This window comes from Siniperca chuatsi, linkage group LG11 (assembly GCF_020085105.1).
Source record: "Siniperca chuatsi isolate FFG_IHB_CAS linkage group LG11, ASM2008510v1, whole genome shotgun sequence".
NCBI classification, from domain to species: Eukaryota; Metazoa; Chordata; class Actinopteri; order Centrarchiformes; family Sinipercidae; genus Siniperca; species Siniperca chuatsi.
The window spans coordinates 7838102-7857519 of NC_058052.1; the positions used below are offsets into that span (position 1 = coordinate 7838102).

Here is a 19418-nt window from a genome sequence, read left to right on the forward strand (position 1 = left end):
ATTATATGATATGGCCTATATAATCAATCAATAACATGTGCTCTAGTGACTCTTCAGTAACCTTAGAATTTGGCGAGGTTTTGTATTTTAAAACAGTAACATTTGGACATCTGTAGTATCCTTTACTAATTCATTTGTAGTTTTTTGTAAGATTCTGCAGCATGCCCACATTTCATTTAAATGACACACAAAAGGTTTAAATCAAATGCATTTTAATGATTTATTATAATTGGAGCAGCTGAGATCAGTGCTAGGTCAGTGTGGAGAGCTCATTGAGAATCTTGTGAACTGCTGCAAACTCTATTTTTATTCATTGGCGTCCTCTAGCGGATGAAACCTGCAAGTACTGGAACATGTTTCACAACTACAACTCCTATCGTGCAATTCAGCCGGCAGCACTTCCGCAATTAAACGACGACGAGTATTTTGGTGTAAACGTGTATTAACAGTGTGCTCTGATAATGGACGGTAAACGTGTTAAAGCAGTATTGTTTGACCTGGACAACACGCTCATTGAAACAAGTCGGGCAGGTGGAGTGGCGATGCTAAAGGTGATAAAGTGTGGATACTCCTCATGTAGCTAGCATTTAAGGTTCACTTCCATATTTGTAACGTCAGCCTAACGTAGCCCAAGTGTTAAATGAACTAAATTAAAAGGGTGTGGACTACTGGTGACAGTAAATGTCATGTAGTCTATTTAATTCAGGTTGTTTTAATGGCTATGTTAAGCGATAATTGAGCTAAATTGGGTGTTTTGAACGGATTGGTTACAGCCGGCAGTTTCAGTTCTGATTGGCTGAGTCGCGTTCATAGGTGCTGGGAGGTAAAATAAATCCAGTTCAGCTAGCTAATTTAAAAACATTTTATTTCGCCTGAAAATATAATTTCACTGGCGTCCATTTATACGCTCTTACTTAAGACTTTCTTGGTTTTTATAATGGTGTGTTACTGTTGCCAGTGGTGGAAAGTAACTTAAGTACATTCACTCAAGTACTGTATTTCGCTACTTTTTTTGAGGTACTTGTACTTAAAGCCCACACGGTCCATCAACACCTCCTCCCAGTACTGTGTGGGCGGTTACACACTGTGATTGATTGACATAGCAGACGTTTGATGATTTGTGATAGCAGGAAAAGCACAGGTATTACTAATTAATTAACTAATTAATGATGGCTTCATTTTATTCAAGTGCCCCAGTCATGCAGTGATGGAAAGTGACGTGAAGTACAATTACTCAAGGATTGTATTTGAGGTATTTGTAATTTACTTGAGAATTTCCATTTTCTGCTACTTTATTCATCTACTTTTCTACATTTCGAGCCAAATATTGTTTTACTCCACTGCATTTATCTGATAGCTATAGTTACTTTGCAAATTAACATTTTACATACAAACATATGATCAGTGCATAAAATATGCATTGTTACAGATTAAACTGCTCAACAGTATATAAGATCATTAAAATTATACCCACCTCCACCAGCTACAGCATTAAAATTATTCTTACATGTTATGCATCAGTTATAATAATCCAATAATATGATATATAATAATACATAACAGTATCTGCATAGTAAGTACTTTTACTTCTCATACTTTAAGTACATTTTGTTGATATAACTTCTAACATTGTTGTATTGCTACTTTAGTCTAGGATTGAAATACCACTGCAGCCGTGACAGTGGTCCAGCATGCACAACACCAGGACCCTGAAACTGAAGCAGCTAAATGGAATTCAGTCACTATAGGTTTTATTATTTACACCTGTGCTTTTCATACCGTGACATGTCAAAACGTCACGTGTGAATAAGGCCGATCCACCTCACTCACTCTCTTATTAGTTTTGTTTGCACCTGTTAGGGCAGGGCAACTCACACCTTTATGATTCATTTTAGTACGTGAGCTCGTATAATTCCCATCAGAGCTCTGCCCAACTTCAACATGAACAAAGGTGCAGTCAGCCAGGATAAATAAAAGCGCCTGTGTGTGCACGGCCTTTAAGTGTTTCCTTTTGATGCCACTTACGATCCCTGCTTTACCTCCCTAACAGTTCAGAGGGAAATGTTGAAACTTTTATTACACTACTTTTATTTGACACCCATTGTTTTTTTTTTTACCCAATAGTAAAGTAGCTGAATTTGCTTCCCACTGACAAATATTAATATTAAACATTAAAATGCTGCTCCAATCCAATAATATACTACTGTATTATAATATAACAACCTGAAAAGAGCCATCCTGCGTAATGAATTTTTACTTTTGATACTTTAATTATATTTTGTTGATAATACTTACACAGTATGACTTGAGTAAAATTATTAATGTTGGACTTTTACTTGTAGTGGAGTTTTTAGATTGTGGTATTGCTACTTTTAGTGGGAGATCTGAATAGCTCTCCTCAGGGCTGTAGTCAGGATTTCAGAGGAGGTCATGCATCTTGGATGAGGTTTATATACTGTATATGAAAAGTACTTTTTGCCTGGTTTGGTTAGAAAAATGACTAACCAGCAGCCTTCTGGTTATATATATATATATATATATATATATATATATATATATATATATGTATATATATATATTTTTTAAGACACGTCTAAAAAAAAGTGAGTAAATGTCCTGTTTTTTTATTGCAAAACATGCAGGCATAGATATGAAGAAACTATGTGTATATGCTGATGTGTATACATTGTTAATTTTATTCTTTAATTAAATATGTGCCCGTTGTCTTTAACAAGATCTGACATAGTGGAATTTATATTTAAGATTTATATTTACACATAGTAACAGGTTGCTAAAACCCCCACATCCACCAAAATAAGTCCTCAGCTGTGCCTACGACCGTGCTTCTCCTACCACTGACTGTTGTATTGCACTTAAGCATAACCCTCTGAAACAATCTCGACGTTGAGCTCTTATGGTTTATTGCTGAATTAGATATTCATGTTTTAATTTTATGAGGTTGTCTGTTGTGCTTGAATCTTACAGACCAGTGAGCTTTTGAAGACCACACTGGCCCTTGATGACGTGACTGTCAGCAGCATTTGTGACAAGTTCAAGCAGAAGCTTTTCCATGAGAGTTTTGACCCCTCAGCTGGCAGATCCATTGACGAGGTCCGTGTGGGTCACTGGGAGGACAGCATCCAGGAGGCTGTGGGCGGTTGTTCCAAACCCTCTCTGGCAGCTCAGTGCTACTACCTGTGGAAAAATAGTCGCCTGGAGGTTCTCAGTCTGTCCCCTGAAATATGCAACCTCCTGAAACAGCTCCGCAGCAGATACAAGCTGCTGCTGCTGACCAACGGGGAAGCTCAGACCCAGAGAGAGAAAGTGGATGCAGTCAGATGTGAGGAGTTCTTCGATGCCATCGTGATTGGGGGAGAACATGCAGAGCAGAAACCATTCCTCTCCATCTTCACTTTGTGTTTCAACATGCTGGAGGTGGAGGCCCAGGACTGTGTCATGGTGGGAGACTCTCTGGACACAGATATTCAGGGGGGCTTTGATGCCGGAGTACGGGCTACAGTTTGGATCAGCAGTGCAGGAGGCGCTGTGCCAGATGCTTCAGTGAAACCAGACTACACTATCCCTACTGTGCTGGACCTGCCAGATATTCTGGCACAACTGAAATGAGGACAACTGGTGATTGCAACCGTATGTGAAACAAGTGAATGAGGAGGACTGTCACTTCAAGTGAGATTTGGTGGGAATTTTTAATTATGGATATGTTAAAAGATGAATTTCATGAGGGTACTTTTTTTTATGCATTCTGCTAGAAATTTTACACACTAACATGTTGTCATTTTCAAACTACGTGGAGTCCATAGTAAAGTTTGATCAGGCCAAGTGTGGGTACTCAGTTATCACTATGTATTCACACAGTGTAAATATGTATATTTTGAATGTTTCCATTTTCTGCACTATACTTATACTCCACTACATTCATCTGACAGCTATACTGTAGTTACTCTTCAGATTCAGACTTTACCTTAAAAATGATATTCTTATCAAATACAATAGATTTTTAAATAGTAAACCAGCAGTTCCCAACTTTTTGAAACATACAACATAAGTTAAAACTATCTTCACGACCTCCCAGCTGCAACACTAAAACGCTACTTATGCCTTGATGCATCAACAATTTAATAATGTATTATCAGTTGCAGGGGCCACTTTCCTGCAGAATGAGTACTTTTACTTTATTCAAATACATTTTGCTGATAATATTTTTGTTTAGAATTTAAAAGTAAGACTTTTATTTGCAATGGAGTACGGAGTCAGTACTTTAACTTGAGTAAAGGATCTGAATTCTTGGTGCTGTGGTACAGCACTTTGTTTTTATTCAGCACTCAGAATGAGTTATTTGGGTTATTTTTACACACCTCAACAGATGTCAACACATTCATTCCATCATATGCTGCTACTTGGTTATTTTTTCAGTCTTAGCTAATAAAAACACTTTTTACAAAAGGAGATAAACTTCTCAAGCACCTGGCTATTCTGACACATCATGGCTTTACAGTTTGTTTGTTTTCTTTAGCATGGTTATTTCTAGCAGCTTCACAGGATATTTTCATACAACACAGAGCAGTTTCATAAAACACTTTCTTTTGCTGTCACATTTAAGGCATGCATCTTTACTGGCCGTCCTGCAAAATTCATTTAACATCTAATTTGACTTTGATGTTCATTGCTGCCAGCTCGGCTACAAAGTAGCGGAAGACATAAGGAACAGACACTGAGTCAATAGAGTCACTTTTGCCACACAGAGCGCAGACAGTCTTACGGTGGCGCATGGCCGACCAGTAGGGTGGTGGTTTCTCTAACAGAGGGGAGAGCAGGCTGCCACAGTCAACACACACCTGAGCCACTGAACGGTCCGAGCAGTTGAAGAGGCGATCGTGAAGCAGGAATGACGAGCCGTGGGCCAGCAGGGCGTCTCGCTCCATCTCCCCAAAACGGATGCCTCCCTGGATGTTCCTCCCTCCCACTGGCTGGTTCGTCACCTTGTCTCGCGCTCCTGTGGTCCTCACCTGAAACTTGTCGGAGACCATGTGACGTAGCCGCTGGTAGTAGACGACTCCGATGAAGATGTCGGCCTCTAGCTCCTGACCGCTCAGTCCACTATATAGCCGCTCCGTGCCGTAGTAGTTGTAGCCACCAGCCCGAAGCATTTCACCAAAATATTCCAGCGCAGAGCTCTCTTCCGAGAAGGTGAAGGGTGTGGCGTCGTGGCTCAGGCCGTGCAGGGCGCCGGACTTGCCGGCCATGCTTTCAATCAGCATCCCGATGGTCATGCGGGAGGGGAAGCCGTGGGGGTTGAACAGGATATCGGGACTCATGCCGCTCTCTGTGAAGGGCATGTCCTCGGCCGGCCACAGGCGGCTCAGGATGCCCTTCTGACCGTGGCGACTGGCAAACTTGTCACCAATGGTGGGGTTTCGTGGCACTCGTACAGTGATGCAGACACGTTTAAACCGGCCTGAGCCAGTGTCGTTGCTGCAGATCTTTATATTGTCGACAACACAGGGCTCTTGGCTCCTAGGAGAAAATAGGGAGATAACACATTACTGGTTGTAATTAGCATTGAATAATTTGTTTTTTATGTATGTAGATAATTGTGGAAGTAGAATCATTATTTCATGATTTGATTGAAAATAACATTACTGCACAAATGTAGACACTTACTTGTAGAAGATGACGAAGGTCTGGCCAGTGTTGAGGTTGATATAGCTGTAGAAGGGGTCTCCATACTGAAGTGTTGATCCAATGTGTGGTAGTCCATCAGCATCCAGTTTTCCATTTAATTTAGGGTCACCTGGCTTGGTCCCAAACACCACGCTGTCTTCTCCCCTCACCTTGTCTGCCAGGTCCACCAGCTCAGTCTTGTAGATACTTCCATGGGCTAAGCCTCTCTCCCAGGATGACTTGTTCACAATCTAATAAGATCAAAGTGTGTCAGGATTTCACTCTACCAGGGAGCAAATTACAGTAACTATTGTGTTTTACTCACCATGGCATCTTCCATGTCATAGCCTGTGTAGGATATGACAGCCACGATGGCGTTGGTGCCGCTGGGGTAGTTGTCCAGGTTGTAGTGGTCGTACATGTAAGGCCTGACCAGCGGGCTCTGAGGGGTCTGGAGCCGGTACAGCTTGTTATCTGAGCGATCCATGAATGAGTGCAGGGGGAAACCCATAGTCTGTTTACCTGCAGAGAGTGCAGGTTTAGTATCTGATAGAGCCACTTCATGACTCTACAAGGCAAATGCTTCACAGCAGCTCAAAATGGCAATGAAAGGATTGCAATATTTGAATCTAATCAGCCTGTACACCATCCAGTGGTCTCAGACTTACTCATCTGACACTGGTACATGTTCCTAGGACTCTGGTTGTGGTCCGAGTAGGGGATGAAATTAGCCACCACGCTGAGCATACTGTGAGGGAAGAGCTCCTGGTGTGTGGTCACGCCTGGCTTGATCTCATCCTCCAAGATGCCCACATTGATGTAAAGCTGGAGCAAGATAGGAAAAGATGATTACATAAAAGCAACCAATATGCAAAACAAATCCACCTTTACAGTTCAGGTATTGGGCTGATACAACTACCACAGAATCTTTTAAATCCTAGTTTACACGTACTTGTTCAAAGGTGCCAATCAGCTCTTGCTTGCCAAGAGCTAAGTTACGTACGGGCCGCACCATACGACAGGGTGTTGTGAAGACGAACAGGCCTGGGTACATGCTGGCCTTGCCTGTTTTTGGAACCAGAACTATCTCAGTCCAGGGAGGGATCTTCTTCTCATTCAGCACCTGAAGGTATTTGTTTGAAATATCAGTTTTCTGCACAAATAATGTGCAAAGTACAGCCGGTTTTGTATCTAATACAATTGACATACCTTGAACCTGCGCAATGAGTCAACCACAACTTGGGCTAATTCACTCTCCACCCAGCCTACGACAGCCCCATCAAGTACCACAGGGTAGCAGTCTGAAAAGGCTTGGCCAGGAGATCCGTCCACTGCAGTAACACCTTAGGCACCAGTGACAAAAAACATCTTGTACTATGCAATTCAGCCCACTGACATGAACTTTAAAATGTGTGTCAGAAAAAAGTTTAAGCACAGAAATCCCGTTTTATCCATAATGTATTTGTAGAATTGTTGATTGAAGTGATCACTCACCAAGGGAACAGAGCAGAGCAGGCAGGGATATGGTGGGCAAGGATGGTGCCACAATCTCACAGCTGGCCGTCATGTGGTTCATGAGTCCACAAGGCTCTCCATCTGGAGTGTGGACGGGACACAGGAAGCCCCAGGACTCCGGCAGCAGCTTACGAACAGAAGTGGTCCTCATCTTGGCGAATGCTGCTCCTCTGTGGACACAGCGGAAGTGGGACAAGTAGCGGATGAAGTTGAGCTTGTCAGCTACCACACACAGACCTGTGTTCTGCAGCATGCCAAAACCTGTGGACAGAGGGGAAAACAAGATTTATTTAATCGATGAACTACATTTTTACACCGTACCATGCACTCATTCTCAACTCATATGACCATACCTGTTCGGGAGCTGAGGTTCCCAGTGGCCAGCAGGTATTCAAAGGGTTTGGTCAGGTCAGCGCACATGTTGAATATCTTGATCATGTTTTCAGGGCTACATGCTCCACTCAGTCTGCTGCCTCTCTTGTCAAAGGACATCTTCACAGACGCCAACCAGGCAGCCAGTCTCTCCTGTTGAGGATATTGTAGGGGTTAAATCCATAGCTCAAGATTTCTAAGAAAAAATAAAGGTTTCCTTTGGTGTACTACCAGTAATTTTCAGATGTTTGAACAGGAATGTGTTGTCTTAATTTAATATACAAGTATTTCCACTGAGATTTAAATTCTCAGTAAAAAAGGCAGCATGCTTACTTCTTGATACATTCTAACACGGTAAAAAAAACCAACTTATATTTCTATAGAGATTTGGTAAAACTGCTGATCAGTGCCAATGATTTACTGTTTACTTTGCCAAGTGCTAATATTTCTGGCTTTAAAGTCTTACTGTTAACACTCAGTTTTGAACACAATGGTGTGTAGACACTGCAGTTCCTTCCTTTCATCACCAGAGGCCAATAAAGGACATACATCACTCAGTACTCATTCAAATGATTTCATGACCTTACCTTCAGAAACATGAGGTAGAGCTGACCAGGAGTGAGCACTTCCTGACACATAATGCTGTCGGGGTTTTCCTCCATGCACTCCTGCTTGGCAAACGTGAAAAGCTTCCTGGTCATCAGACACAGCAGGTAGAACTTCTCCACGTCTGACTTCAGGTGGATACAGATGCACTCCCTGGTCAAAACAGAGCACAACTCATTTTAATAGATGTATCAAAAAAAAAATAAAATAAACTGTGTTGTTTCTGTCATTAAAAACTTACTCTAGCAGGAAGTTGGCACACTGCTCATTTGTGTACCACTCAGGAAGGTTCAACTTAACCCTGAAGCGCTCTCCGAGGTAATTAAGCACTTTGCTACGGGTGGTGCAGCCCTCCTCCATGACAATGCGCAGCATCTCCGATGCACAGCTCTTGTAGAAGGAATTGTCCTCTCTGCCCTTGATCAGCTCCTGGTAGATCTGGAAGTCTGTGAAGTCCACCAGGGCCTGGAGGATAACACAGAGAAAATGAGCTGTAATAACAGATCATACGGCACCAAAGGAACTTATACCTCGTGTTTTATTATATTTTTCTAAGATATTCTGTTCTATTTCCATCTCATCTCTCGTTTCACATAATAATGAATGCTGCAGAATTGTTCATTTCCAAAATAGATTAACCCTGATTACTACCTTGAGTGCAAAGCCTAGTGGGAGGAAGAAGAGCTCTTTCTGGTAGATGAAGTTCAGCATCACAGTCCCATTTTCCAGGTAATGTAGGTTCATGTTGATGGCTGTGTGCTCTTCCTTCACGCAACGCATAGAAATACCTGGGAGAAGAAAAAGATGATGAATTCCATTTTTGAAAGATCTACAGCTTTAATTGTAGAGCCTAAACTATTATTACACTGCCACTTACACTGTGTTTTTGCACATTATCTAAAAGGTTATATTTACCATACTGAGTGTATCCCTGGCCCCTGCTCTTCCACTTAGGTCTTGACATGGCAATAGGATAGTTCCTCCTTGGCATTATCAGCATACGGATAACTTTCTCAATTCCATTCACAATGAAATAACCTCCCATTTCCTGTTAATGTTAAAGAGGGAGTTTGTACTTTATTCATTAATAAGGATGCATGTAATGAATTTCTGTTCATCTTGCAAATCTTTAAAATGTGTGTCTTACCTCTGCTTCTTCATGGTGTTCAACAAGCTCTTTGGGGGACATGCCATGCAGGTTACACAGCTTGGACTTTACCATGATTGGCAGCTGACCCAGGGACTGCTTGATTATGCCTTTGGGAACTCCGTTGACTGACCAGCTGACATCTGCCTGAGATGATGCAAAACATAACCAATTATAGAACTGACCAAAGTGTTATCACGCCTCACACACACACACATACACAGTTTAGATCCTTTATTGGCCAGTCCTTTAGTGTGGCACTTCCTTGTTGCACACATCTCAGACTTACCACTAGCTTTCCTTTGTATGAACATCTTCTTCCCCTGCACTCTGCTGGAAACACCTTCATTTCACTGCAGATGCTCCCTTTGGCGACCACTGGGTTGTAGATGATGGCTTCGACAAACACAAGGCTGACCCTGTCATTTCTGAATGTGAACTCCAAGGGCGGGATGGACTGAGAAAGACATGTCACACCACAAAACAGTGAGAAACTTTGTACAAAAAGCTAACATTTACTGGACTTAGCTGGGTGTCATTTCAGCTGACGTTAACTTTGAAGACAAGCCGCTGTAGTTTCGATTTATTAAACGTTTTTCAGCTTCATAAGATGCTCAACTGACACGTGGTTTTAGTATATCTTAAAACAGTAATGTGTGAGACAAAGTTCAAAGTGAGACTGACCTGCACAACGCGATTGAGTCCGTCGGTGACAGCCTGGTCAAACGACTCGATGTGAGCTTTTGTCAAACCCTGAACAGCAGCATGTTGAGCCTCCTTCAGGACGCCAAATCCTCCCTCCGTCAGATTCTTCAGACTCGGACCTTTGGGCAAATTATTCCACTTTTCTGAAAAGTCCATGCTTCCGCTCCCAGGGATACATATGCTTGTTTACCACATGTGCATGGTGACACAGGAGGTACATCCCTCTGGAACAGGAAGTCTTCTTCTTCTTCGCTTCTGTGGCAGACCGCATCTATGTTGTTGGACTACTGCCATCTTGTGGTGTCAGTTATCTCCTGCAATGTCCGGTTCTCTAGAAGGCTTTTTATTCCATCATGTGTCATCTCTGCCACATTACAGTTTCAAATTCTTGATATTGTTCCAAGAGGATACTTTCCCATTATTTGACATGTGCTGATGAGATTACTATTCAGTTTATATTTAGTGGGGTTTCCCATAGATGATTTCTTTCATCTGTTTTTCTGAAAAGCTGAAAAATACTGATACATCTGCAGCTGCACTTTGCATGAGGTTGTGTAACAAAAACTGAAGCTACATCATCACCTGCACCTGAAGGCTGGAGGCCAAGAGTGGAGCTGCAGCTGGCATCTGAAGTTTGCAGGCAGAAGCAAAGGGTGGCTACCAAAGACCACAGGTGGAGGGTGGGACTGCAGCTGGCTGCCTCAAGCTGCAGGGTGAAAGCTGGGAACTCAGCTTGCTGTTGGAGGCTGGTGAATGTAAAGGCTGAGGCTGCATATCTCTGACAGAATCTACAGGTGGAGGCTGTGGGTGCAGGCACTGACAGTGGAAGGAGATGGCAACTGTAGGGTGGAGGCAGAGGCTAGATCTGGAGCTGGTTAAGAAAGGCTAGTGGAGGGTGGCAGAAGTTGCACGTGGAGAGGGGCTCTTCGCCTGGCTAGTGGAGGATGTAGGTGGAGGTTGGGGCTACAGTTGATGGCAGAGACTGGAGGCAAGTAGCTCCTTAGTCCTGTAGCTGTCTGCCACAATCTGCCGGTGGAGGTGGCAAACTGCAGGTCGCTGGCAGAGGCTGTAGGAAGTTGCTGGAACCGTAGAGGGCTACTCCAGGTTGGAAGCAGAGGTTGGATCTGTAGCTGGCTGGAAAACGGTCTAGGTGGCAGAGGCTGTAGGTGGAGGTTTGGGTCGCAGCTATCGGTGCCAATCTCCAGGTGGAGGCTTTGGCTGTACGTTGCTGGCAGAGGCTGTAGTGGTTGACAGAGGTTGCAGATAGAACAGGTTCTTCAGCTGTTAGAGCCGGTAGAGCTGGTGGAACTTGTCTGGAAGAGGTTTTAGGTGGAACGAGGCTTCACAAGTACAGTAAAAGCAACAAACAACCCTGGATAATGTGAATTTCATTCCACAATTTCCTGCAAAAAATTCTACTTTCCCCTAGAAAATGACATTACTTTTCATGATTGTGTAGACCTATTAGACATGGAGTTTGTTGTCCCCTAAAATTTCCCCATAAAAGGTTCAGATTAACCTGCCAACGCCCCTCAAAGCTATGTCACTGGGCCCCTATTAAACCCTGATCCTCACACACTCTGTGCAGTGTCTACAGATTTTTGGTGCAGGAATATTATCTGGCATATATTATCAGCACAAAAATGAAATGATGGTCTTAGAATTTTGACACAGGAGCCTTCTTCAGGAACAGGGCCAAGATCAGGTAATAAAGCAGGACCCACCTTAAGGCCGTTAAATACACATATTAATGTATAAAAGCACATTTCTTCTTCGGACTTGTGGTAGTGTATTAGTTAATACTCTTCAATTTGTCAGATAATCCACAATCCTCTCTCTGACCTTTAAAACGAACTGAGGCAGATGTGAACCTACAGTAAATGTAATTACACACATTTGGTTGACACTTACTTTTGCTTGCTTATACAATCATACATGATGGGAGATGTTAACTTAGAAATGAATACATTGATCGGAACAGTAGAAATCTCTACACTCTATGGCCTAATACCTCACTTAAAGGTGCTATCGATAACATTGATAACATCCAGCCACGAGATGACGCACTTCCCCCCCCCTTCCATTCCATTCCAGTGGTTGCCAGTTCATTGCACAACCTGCATATTTCATGGCCGAGTGGAGTGAGACTCAGTCATATCAAGTGATGAATCTTATGTGGTAAAGTAATTTTGCAACATATAGCTATACCTTAGCTATAGCACATGACATGACATGAGACAGACAGCTACAGTAAAAGTTAACGTTAGCTAGCGGTAGTGTTAGCGTTGTGTTGACCTTACATTCTTGCTGAAAACAAATCTCACAGCAGATTGTAAAAAACAGCTTAGCGCCACACAGCAGCAATGGCTACAGCAAGACAGGACAACTGTATGACCATGTCAGTATTTTCAGATTTTTATATTAATGTGAGTACCATAGTTGTTGAGCTCAATGCAGCTGGCTACATGGCTAGCTAGCCACAAGTACCTCATCAAAGTTATTGTTGTTCGGATGTTTAAGCTAAGATAGCTAATATGTGCTAATGTCAGTGTCCGTTTTTTCCACACTAACTGGCAGCTATACTACGTGATACCAACATCGTTATACTATTGGCTCACAAGCCTTGTTAGAAGCAGGAACCAAACAGACATCTCACACAGAGATAAACAAAACATTCATTTTGGACCCGTCAAAATTTCTAAAATGATTAATTCACAATCATAATTTTTTTTTAGGAAAAGTGATACTTTTATTCCGCACCTTTCTAAAAGCTCTGTGGATGTTTTTTGTTTTTTTTTTGTTATTTGTAATATTTGTCTATATAAAAATATTATCAATTTGGCAAACTTGTTAGCAAACAGACAACATTAGCATTCATCTGAAGTACTCTGGTCACCTGGTAAATGTAAGTCCAATATTCACTCTCCTTTGACTTCTGTTTTGCTCTCTAACATCTCGTAAGAAAAATATCTGGCTCTTTAGCTGCTGAATGCTCCACTATGTTCCCTTGCTAGTTACTAACTTTGTCTGTCTGTTGTTTGGTGCAGTATTTTCATTTCTCTAAAAATCCACTTCTGTATTTACCACAGAGAAAATGGTTTGAAATAGTTTGGAATCATATTTGTCTCCTTTCGTCTCAAGTTCACAAGTGAGATAAGCTATCTCATTATCTCAGAATAGAAAGAAAGTGTTTTCTTGTGATAACGGCTTAGTTATCAAAATTCTGTTTTCTCAAAATTAGAAGTCTTTTTCCAAGCAATTGCTTAAAAAAATATCTAATTTCTTGGAAATTGTAATTACAGTTATGATTTTTGTTTTGTTTCTGTGATCTCTTTATTGCTTAAGTTGACTGTGGTTCGCCTGCCTACTGCAGGCTACATTACTGAAAATACTTGTAAAAAATGCCTTCTTTGGACAGGGTTGGTATGAAATAACCTCTTCAAATAATCAACAACCCTGGCTGATGCAGATGTGACATTTTAAATCTAATTACACACATTTGGTTCACACTTTTGTGTTTGCTACTAAGATCATATGGTACGATACTTAGAAGTTAACATTGATCAGTAGAAATCTCTAATCACTTAAAAATCATGTGTGCATTTATCTTAAACTTCAAAAACATGTACCACTTAGGTGATTTCTACAAGAGACAGCAAAGAGTTGACTCAGTTTTGTCAATTGGGCTTTTGGTTTGAAATGTTTCTGGTATGAAATCGAACCAAAACATTCATCTTTTAAATCAAAAGTCGGATATGTTTTTCTTTGAAGAAAGTTCATCATGTCACTCCAAAACATGTTACTGTAAGTGTAGTCCCAAAACAAATGGACTAATGTTTATTAATATATTTTACAAAAAGCACACGTAGAATCAAAACCATTTATATTGAGACAGAACAAGACGGTGTAGTCCCTCATTCGTCCAGGAGTGTTCTATCTTAGAAAAGGTTTCAGTCGTAGTCATCTGGACACTGTTTTCAGAATCAAGACGTTTCGGCTCCCATCCGGAAGTCATTCACAATTGAGAATGACTTCCGGATGGGAGCCGAAACGTCTTGAAGGATCAGCGGTCTGCCGCAGAGTTTCCAGAAGTGCTCACTGGGTCACAGTACAAGCGGGACATTAGATACATAGCTGATTCTGTATCCGTTGGATCAATGGACACAACTAGACTCAGGACTTTTTCTCTCACACATTGACATTTTATATAAAAGTGCACAGGTTAACCCTCCAGAGACTGCTAAACCTCAGCAGTCTGTCAAGGCCCCAACCCGTCAGGGTGTCAGCAAAAAGGGCCAGGCAGGGAAAGGGGACCTAAACTGCACACAGTCGGAGACAGTGCCCAACTATTGCATCCTCCAAAGGCAACCCAAAGATGCTCCACAGCAGGCTGCTACACCTGAGGGTGTACCACAACAAACAGGTGCACCTTCAGGTGCTCCACAGCAGACTGAACTGACAAGAGGCCCTGTCCAGAGGAAAAAGCTTTGGACACCACCACCACCACCGTACCGTACCCTTTTGAAAGCACCTTCAGGTGAGGTTAAAGCCAATCATTTTAAAAGGGGTCCTGTCCAACAGCTTTGCACAGCACCACGCCACCGCACCCCTCAGTGTGCACCTGCCAAACCACAGCAGGCAGACAGGGTCAAGGCTTGTGATGGGGTTGAGGCTTTCCCCAACTCAGCTGCTAAAGCTGAGATGGAGCAGTTAAAGGAAACGCTCCAAAGAAACAACACTCTCCATGATGAGGTTATGCTGAAGAGGGTAAGCAAGATAATGGACCTGGAGCTTCAGCTTTTAGAGTAGAAGACCACTGAAGCTGAGTGTAGTAAAGATCCCTATATTCTTATATTTTGGTCTTTTCCTTTCTTCACCTACATCACTTCCTTTACCTCACTTCCTTTCCTTCCCTCATTTACCTGACTGAGTAGACCTGATCACTCCTTATTTAAAGACTGGTAGTTCTGGTAAGAGGCATTTATTTACTCTTTATTTCCTATTCTATGTCAATGTTAGTTTGACTGAGAATCTTAATTAATTATTATTACCTTAAGATTGACATGTGACTCTAACTTGAGTTATATTGTGTTAAGTTTACTCTTGTATTTGTTCTGTTTCAACAGCCCATGTGTGTTTGTCCTCCCTTTAAGCTCCTGAATGCGATTACTTTGAGTTTATAGAGAATATACATTTTGTTCAGCTGAATGAAGTTTCCTGGCTTTATTTCAAGCATTCTGATCAGATGCCCATGATGATAGTCTACATATCCTTTTGAACCTCCTACATAACACTGAGGCTCTCCAGAAGCTGCAGCAGATGGAGAAATAAAATATGCTTTTTAATTGTAGAACATGTACTTATTAAAGTACAGACTTGGTCATACCATAGACTGTTTGGTCATACTCCCTCTCTCTCTTTATTTTGGTCTTTTTATAAACTTGTTGGGAAGTCGACAACATAACTTTGTCTTAACGTTGTTAAACATTATAAGAAACGTCCACATCTTGACCTAATATTGGTCCTAGAGTCATCCAGTATATATTTAGGCTACACAAGTTAGCAGCCTGAGGTCAGCATTGCAAACTCCACTGTAACATTTTGTAAACCATCTAAAAGTACTACTCCCAAAAAAAACAGGAATTTTTGGCACCTGAACCTATATGCTATAACAATGAAATCCTGAAAGTTTCGATAAAACTGAATGAGATAAGCTGTGCTAGCAGCTCTGTGGGGCTGTACTCAGGCACAGCGGTGCTTTGAGCTAATGCACATGTTTACCATGTTCACCATCTTAATTTAGTGTGTTAGCATAAAATTTGCTAGTTATCACTGAACACATTGGCTGCAGTGGTCTGTGTGGCTGTGGGGCAAGAGGGGTCTGTGAGCGTGACTGGCCGGCTGGCTAGCTAGTTACCCACGCAGGCGCTTGTGGAGCTTCTCAGCTCCGAAAATGTTGGAGCACATTTTCAAAAACTAGTGTGGTGCTAGAACCATCTGCCTCGCAGTCCGCTATTGGACAAGCTGAAGAGACACAATGCATTTTGGGGTGGTTGAGAATGTGCAGTAAGCTCACGGCCATGGACATATGATAAGAACTGGATATGGCGCCGCCGCTCAGCCTTGCAGCCAATTTTTTCCAGTGGCCACTCGCGGTATCACAAGGAAAAATCCCCCTGCGGCCCAAAAGGCATTTTCCCCATAGGCCACCATTATAAAAGAGACGACTGTAAAACTGTTGACAGGACACCACAAACTGCAAACAAGGTCAATTATGACTCTTTCTATTATGTAATTTGTGATGCATGGAGGCTTTATATTTGTAAAACGTTCCTCGAGTCATCATCATCACAATGTAAAGACTATGGGCCGAGTGGGAACTCGTGGGCGGGGCCAGCAGGAGAAATACTACTGCACATACTGGGTCGCATAACCTAGAAAACGTTGGCATATGCGCCAGGTGAGCAATTTTCATTGGAATGAATAGGCACCATTTTGGGGTCCGGTATCCAGTTCTCATACTCATTTTGATGTCATACCTAGTATGAATAGTACGTTAGTATGTGATTCTGAACACAGACTCTATTACATGATTCTCAGAGCATATTGAAACACATGGTTGCCATGGTAAACATTTAAAAATACATAAAAAAACATAAAAGAGAAACATTCCATTCTATTTCCCATGATACATCATCAGAGACACATTCTAGAATCTTCAGTCTACAAGACTCCCACAAACTGTCAGACCAGTCACAAATACAAAGACACAGAGATCGACAGCAAACAGAAAGCGTCAAGTTTTCACGATGGAGAAAACCAAAGACAAACAAAGAAAAAAAGGCAAGAACAAAGTGAAGGAAAACTTTATCCAGCCAGCAGAGGAGGTATCAATCACCTTTGGTTCCTGGAATAAAAGGATTTCCACTCTCCGCAGGCAGAACGAGGCAGCTATGTCTGCACAGGTTAACCCTCCAGAGACTGCTAAACATCAGCAGTCTGTCAAGGCCCCAACCCGTCAGGGTGTCAGCAAAAAGGGCCAGGCAGGGAAAGGGGACCTAAACTGCACACAGTCGGAGACAGTGCCCAAATTTTGCATCCTCCAAAGGCAACCTGAGGATGCTCCACAGCAGGCTGCTGCACCCGAAGATGTTCCACAGCAGGCTGCTACACCCACAGGTGCTCCACAGAAGGCTGCTGCACCAGAAGGTGCTCCACAGCAGGCTGCTACACCCACAGGTGCTCCACAGCAGGCTGCTGCACCAGAAGATGCTCCACAGCAGGCTGCTGCACCAGAAGATGTTCCACAGCAGGCTGCTACACCCAGAGGTGCTCCACAGAAGGCTGCTGCACCAGAAGGTGCTCCACAGCAGGCTGCTACACCCACAGGTGCTCCACAGCAGGCTGCTACACCAGAAGATGCTCCACAGCAGGCTGCTGCACCCACAGGTGCTCCACAGCAGGCTGCTACACCAGAAGATGCTCCACAGCAGGCTGCTACACCTGAGGGTGTACCACAACAAGCGGGTACACCTTCAGGTGCTACACAGCAGACTGAATTGACAAGGGGCCCTGTCCAGAGGAAAAAGCTTTGGACACCACCACCACCCTACCGTACCCCTCTGAGAGAACATTCAGTTGAGGTTAAGGACACTGCTTTTAAAAGGGGCCCTGTCCAACAGAAAAAGCTTTGGACACCTCCACCACCCTACCACACCCGGGTTAAAACCACTGATTTTAAAAGGGGTCCTGTCCAACAGAAAAAGCTTTGGACACCTCCACCACCCTACCGCACCCAGGTTAAAGCCAATAATTTTAAAAGGGGTCCTGTCCAACAGCTTTGCACAGCACCACGCCACCACACCCCTCAGTGTGCACCTGCCAAACCACAGCAGGCAGACAGGGTCAAGGCTTGTGATGGGGTTGAGGCTTTCCCCCAGCATGCCACGATTCACGTTCCTGAGCTCGAGCCACAGCAGCTCAGGAGTAGAGAGACGGAGCAGACCACCGAGCTCGAGAGGGCAAACGAGGCTTTAGCAGCTCTGCTGGAGCAGTTACAAGAAACGCCGGCCAAGGCCTGTGATGGGGTAGAGGCTTCCCCCCAGGAGGCCAGAATTTACGTCTCTGAGCTCGAGCTTCAGCAGCTCAGAAACAGAAAGACAGAGCAGACCACCAAGCTCAAGAAGGAGAATGGAGCTTTAGCAGCTGAGATGGAGCAGTTAAAGGAAACGCTCCAAAGAAACAACGCTCTCCATGATGACATTATGCTGAAGAGGGTGAACAAGATCATGGACCTGGAGCTTCAGCTTTTAGCGACGAAGACCACTGAAGCTGAGGCTCTCCAGAAGCTGCAGCAGATGGAGAAACACCTTCAGAGGCAAAAGGAGAGCCGGAAAGAACTGGACGTGTGCCTGGCCCAGCAAACAGAGGAAAACAACAGACTGACGGCTGCGCTGACCCTGACACAGAGAGAGCTGGAGAGTCAACAGCTGCAGTGGCAGGAGGAGCGGTCCCGTCTCCTCCAGTCCCTCAGCGACATCCACCACACCCTGCAGGAGGAGGAGAAAGCTCAGAAGACAAGATGGGATGGGATGACGGACAAGATTGTCGACCTAGAACAGCAGATGAAAAAGATCGACAAAAAGCCTAAAAGACCCTCTCTGAGGAGAAGATTCCTCCAGTTATTCAAGTGAAGTGGAGGAGAATTCATCCTACAGGCTAACCCCCAACTCCCACCACCTATCCCTAGCTCCCGCTACCCCATCCCTATTTTCCATCTCTTATTGCTCTTCCAGCCATCTGTGGAGAGGGGATCTCTCTTTGAATTGCCTCCCCCAAGGTTTCTTCCCTTTTGGGGAGTTTTCCTTGTCTTCTTAGAGAGCGTGGGCTGGACATACAATGTCTCAGAGGGCCTGTAGCCTTCTGAGACATTGTATGTAACTTTTGGGCAATAACTTCTTTTAAATTTCCCTCATCCTCAAAAATCCTCAACCCTCCTTTCCTTCTGTTTATTGCAAAATATTAAATAATAAGAAAAATAATAATAATTGTATCTGAATCTGAATGCATTTTTCCATAGATATTTCTACGTTTCTCTACAGATAACACTATATTTACAACATTGAACACAGCAGGACAGAGGAGAAAAGGTGTAAGAATTATATTATATTATACCTTTTCGTTTTTACAATGGCTTTCCATCTGTTGGTGTGGTTGTACAGTTTAAACATTGTTATAAATATTATGTTTTTCCTCGGTATTCATCATTTAAACTGATCTAACTTTGGAGTCAAATAATGACTTTGGATTATTATACTTTTAATTAAAATATTTCTTGTTATTTTTTCCATTAAATTGTTCACTTGTTTATCTTTTGTACGGTGGAAAATGG

General features: G+C 42.9%; 3 protein-coding genes across 4 annotated transcripts; 2 read left to right on the top strand and 1 right to left on the bottom strand.

Moving 5' to 3' along the window:
• The first annotated feature begins 348 nt into the window (after positions 1–348).
• On the top strand, positions 349–3627 carry LOC122884823 (N-acetylneuraminic acid phosphatase). 2 transcript variants are annotated; one of them, XM_044215241.1, is made up of 3 exons: positions 349–551; positions 1190–1252; positions 2986–3627. In XM_044215241.1, the coding sequence occupies exons 1-3, from the start codon at positions 462–464 to the stop codon at positions 3625–3627; spliced, it is 795 nt and encodes a 264-aa protein (XP_044071176.1). In that variant the 5' UTR covers positions 349–461. The 2 variants fall into 2 exon arrangements, with proteins under 2 accessions (XP_044071176.1, XP_044071177.1); XM_044215242.1 differs by lacking the exon at positions 1190–1252 and having other exon boundaries at positions 354–551.
• Positions 3628–4298: 671 nt separating this feature from the next.
• polr1b (RNA polymerase I subunit B) lies at positions 4299–10304 on the bottom strand. Its single transcript, XM_044215240.1, has 15 exons — positions 10007–10304; positions 9612–9779; positions 9323–9469; positions 9091–9223; positions 8827–8963; positions 8417–8640; positions 8157–8328; positions 7551–7722; positions 7177–7458; positions 6892–7025; positions 6635–6805; positions 6351–6507; positions 6008–6204; positions 5683–5933; positions 4299–5535 (listed from the first exon to the last, which is right to left on the bottom strand). Exons 1-15 carry the CDS (start codon positions 10181–10183, stop codon positions 4653–4655), a joined length of 3405 nt encoding a protein of 1134 aa, XP_044071175.1. The 5' UTR covers positions 10184–10304; the 3' UTR covers positions 4299–4652.
• A 4702-nt stretch (positions 10305–15006) lies between these two features.
• On the top strand, positions 15007–19232 carry LOC122884824. Its single transcript, XM_044215243.1, has 2 exons — positions 15007–17250; positions 17581–19232. The coding sequence occupies exons 1-2, from the start codon at positions 16837–16839 to the stop codon at positions 18718–18720; spliced, it is 1554 nt and encodes a 517-aa protein (XP_044071178.1). The 5' UTR covers positions 15007–16836; the 3' UTR covers positions 18721–19232.
• Positions 19233–19418: the final 186 nt, after the last annotated feature.

Excerpts from the sequence above, each read along its gene's own strand:
- polr1b (XM_044215240.1), bottom strand. The coding sequence starts at position 10,183 with ATGGACTTTTCAGAAAAGTGGAATAATTTGCCCAAAGGTCCGAGTCTG. Across the intron at positions 7,723-8,156 it reads TCTACCTCATGTTTCTGAAG|GAGAGACTGGCTGCCTGGTT; the intron begins GTAAGGTCATGA and ends TATCCTCAACAG. Across the intron at positions 7,459-7,550 it reads GAACCTCAGCTCCCGAACAG|GTTTTGGCATGCTGCAGAAC; the intron begins GTATGGTCATAT and ends CTCTGTCCACAG.
- LOC122884823 (XM_044215241.1), top strand. The coding sequence starts at position 462 with ATGGACGGTAAACGTGTTAAAGCAGTATTGTTTGACCTGGACAACACG. Across the intron at positions 552-1,189 it reads GTGGAGTGGCGATGCTAAAG|TGCCCCAGTCATGCAGTGAT; the intron begins GTGATAAAGTGT and ends ATTTTATTCAAG. Across the intron at positions 1,253-2,985 it reads ACTCAAGGATTGTATTTGAG|ACCAGTGAGCTTTTGAAGAC; the intron begins GTATTTGTAATT and ends TGAATCTTACAG.
- LOC122884824 (XM_044215243.1), top strand. The coding sequence starts at position 16,837 with ATGGAGAAAACCAAAGACAAACAAAGAAAAAAAGGCAAGAACAAAGTG. Across the intron at positions 17,251-17,580 it reads CAGAAGGTGCTCCACAGCAG|ACTGAATTGACAAGGGGCCC; the intron begins GCTGCTACACCC and ends GCTACACAGCAG.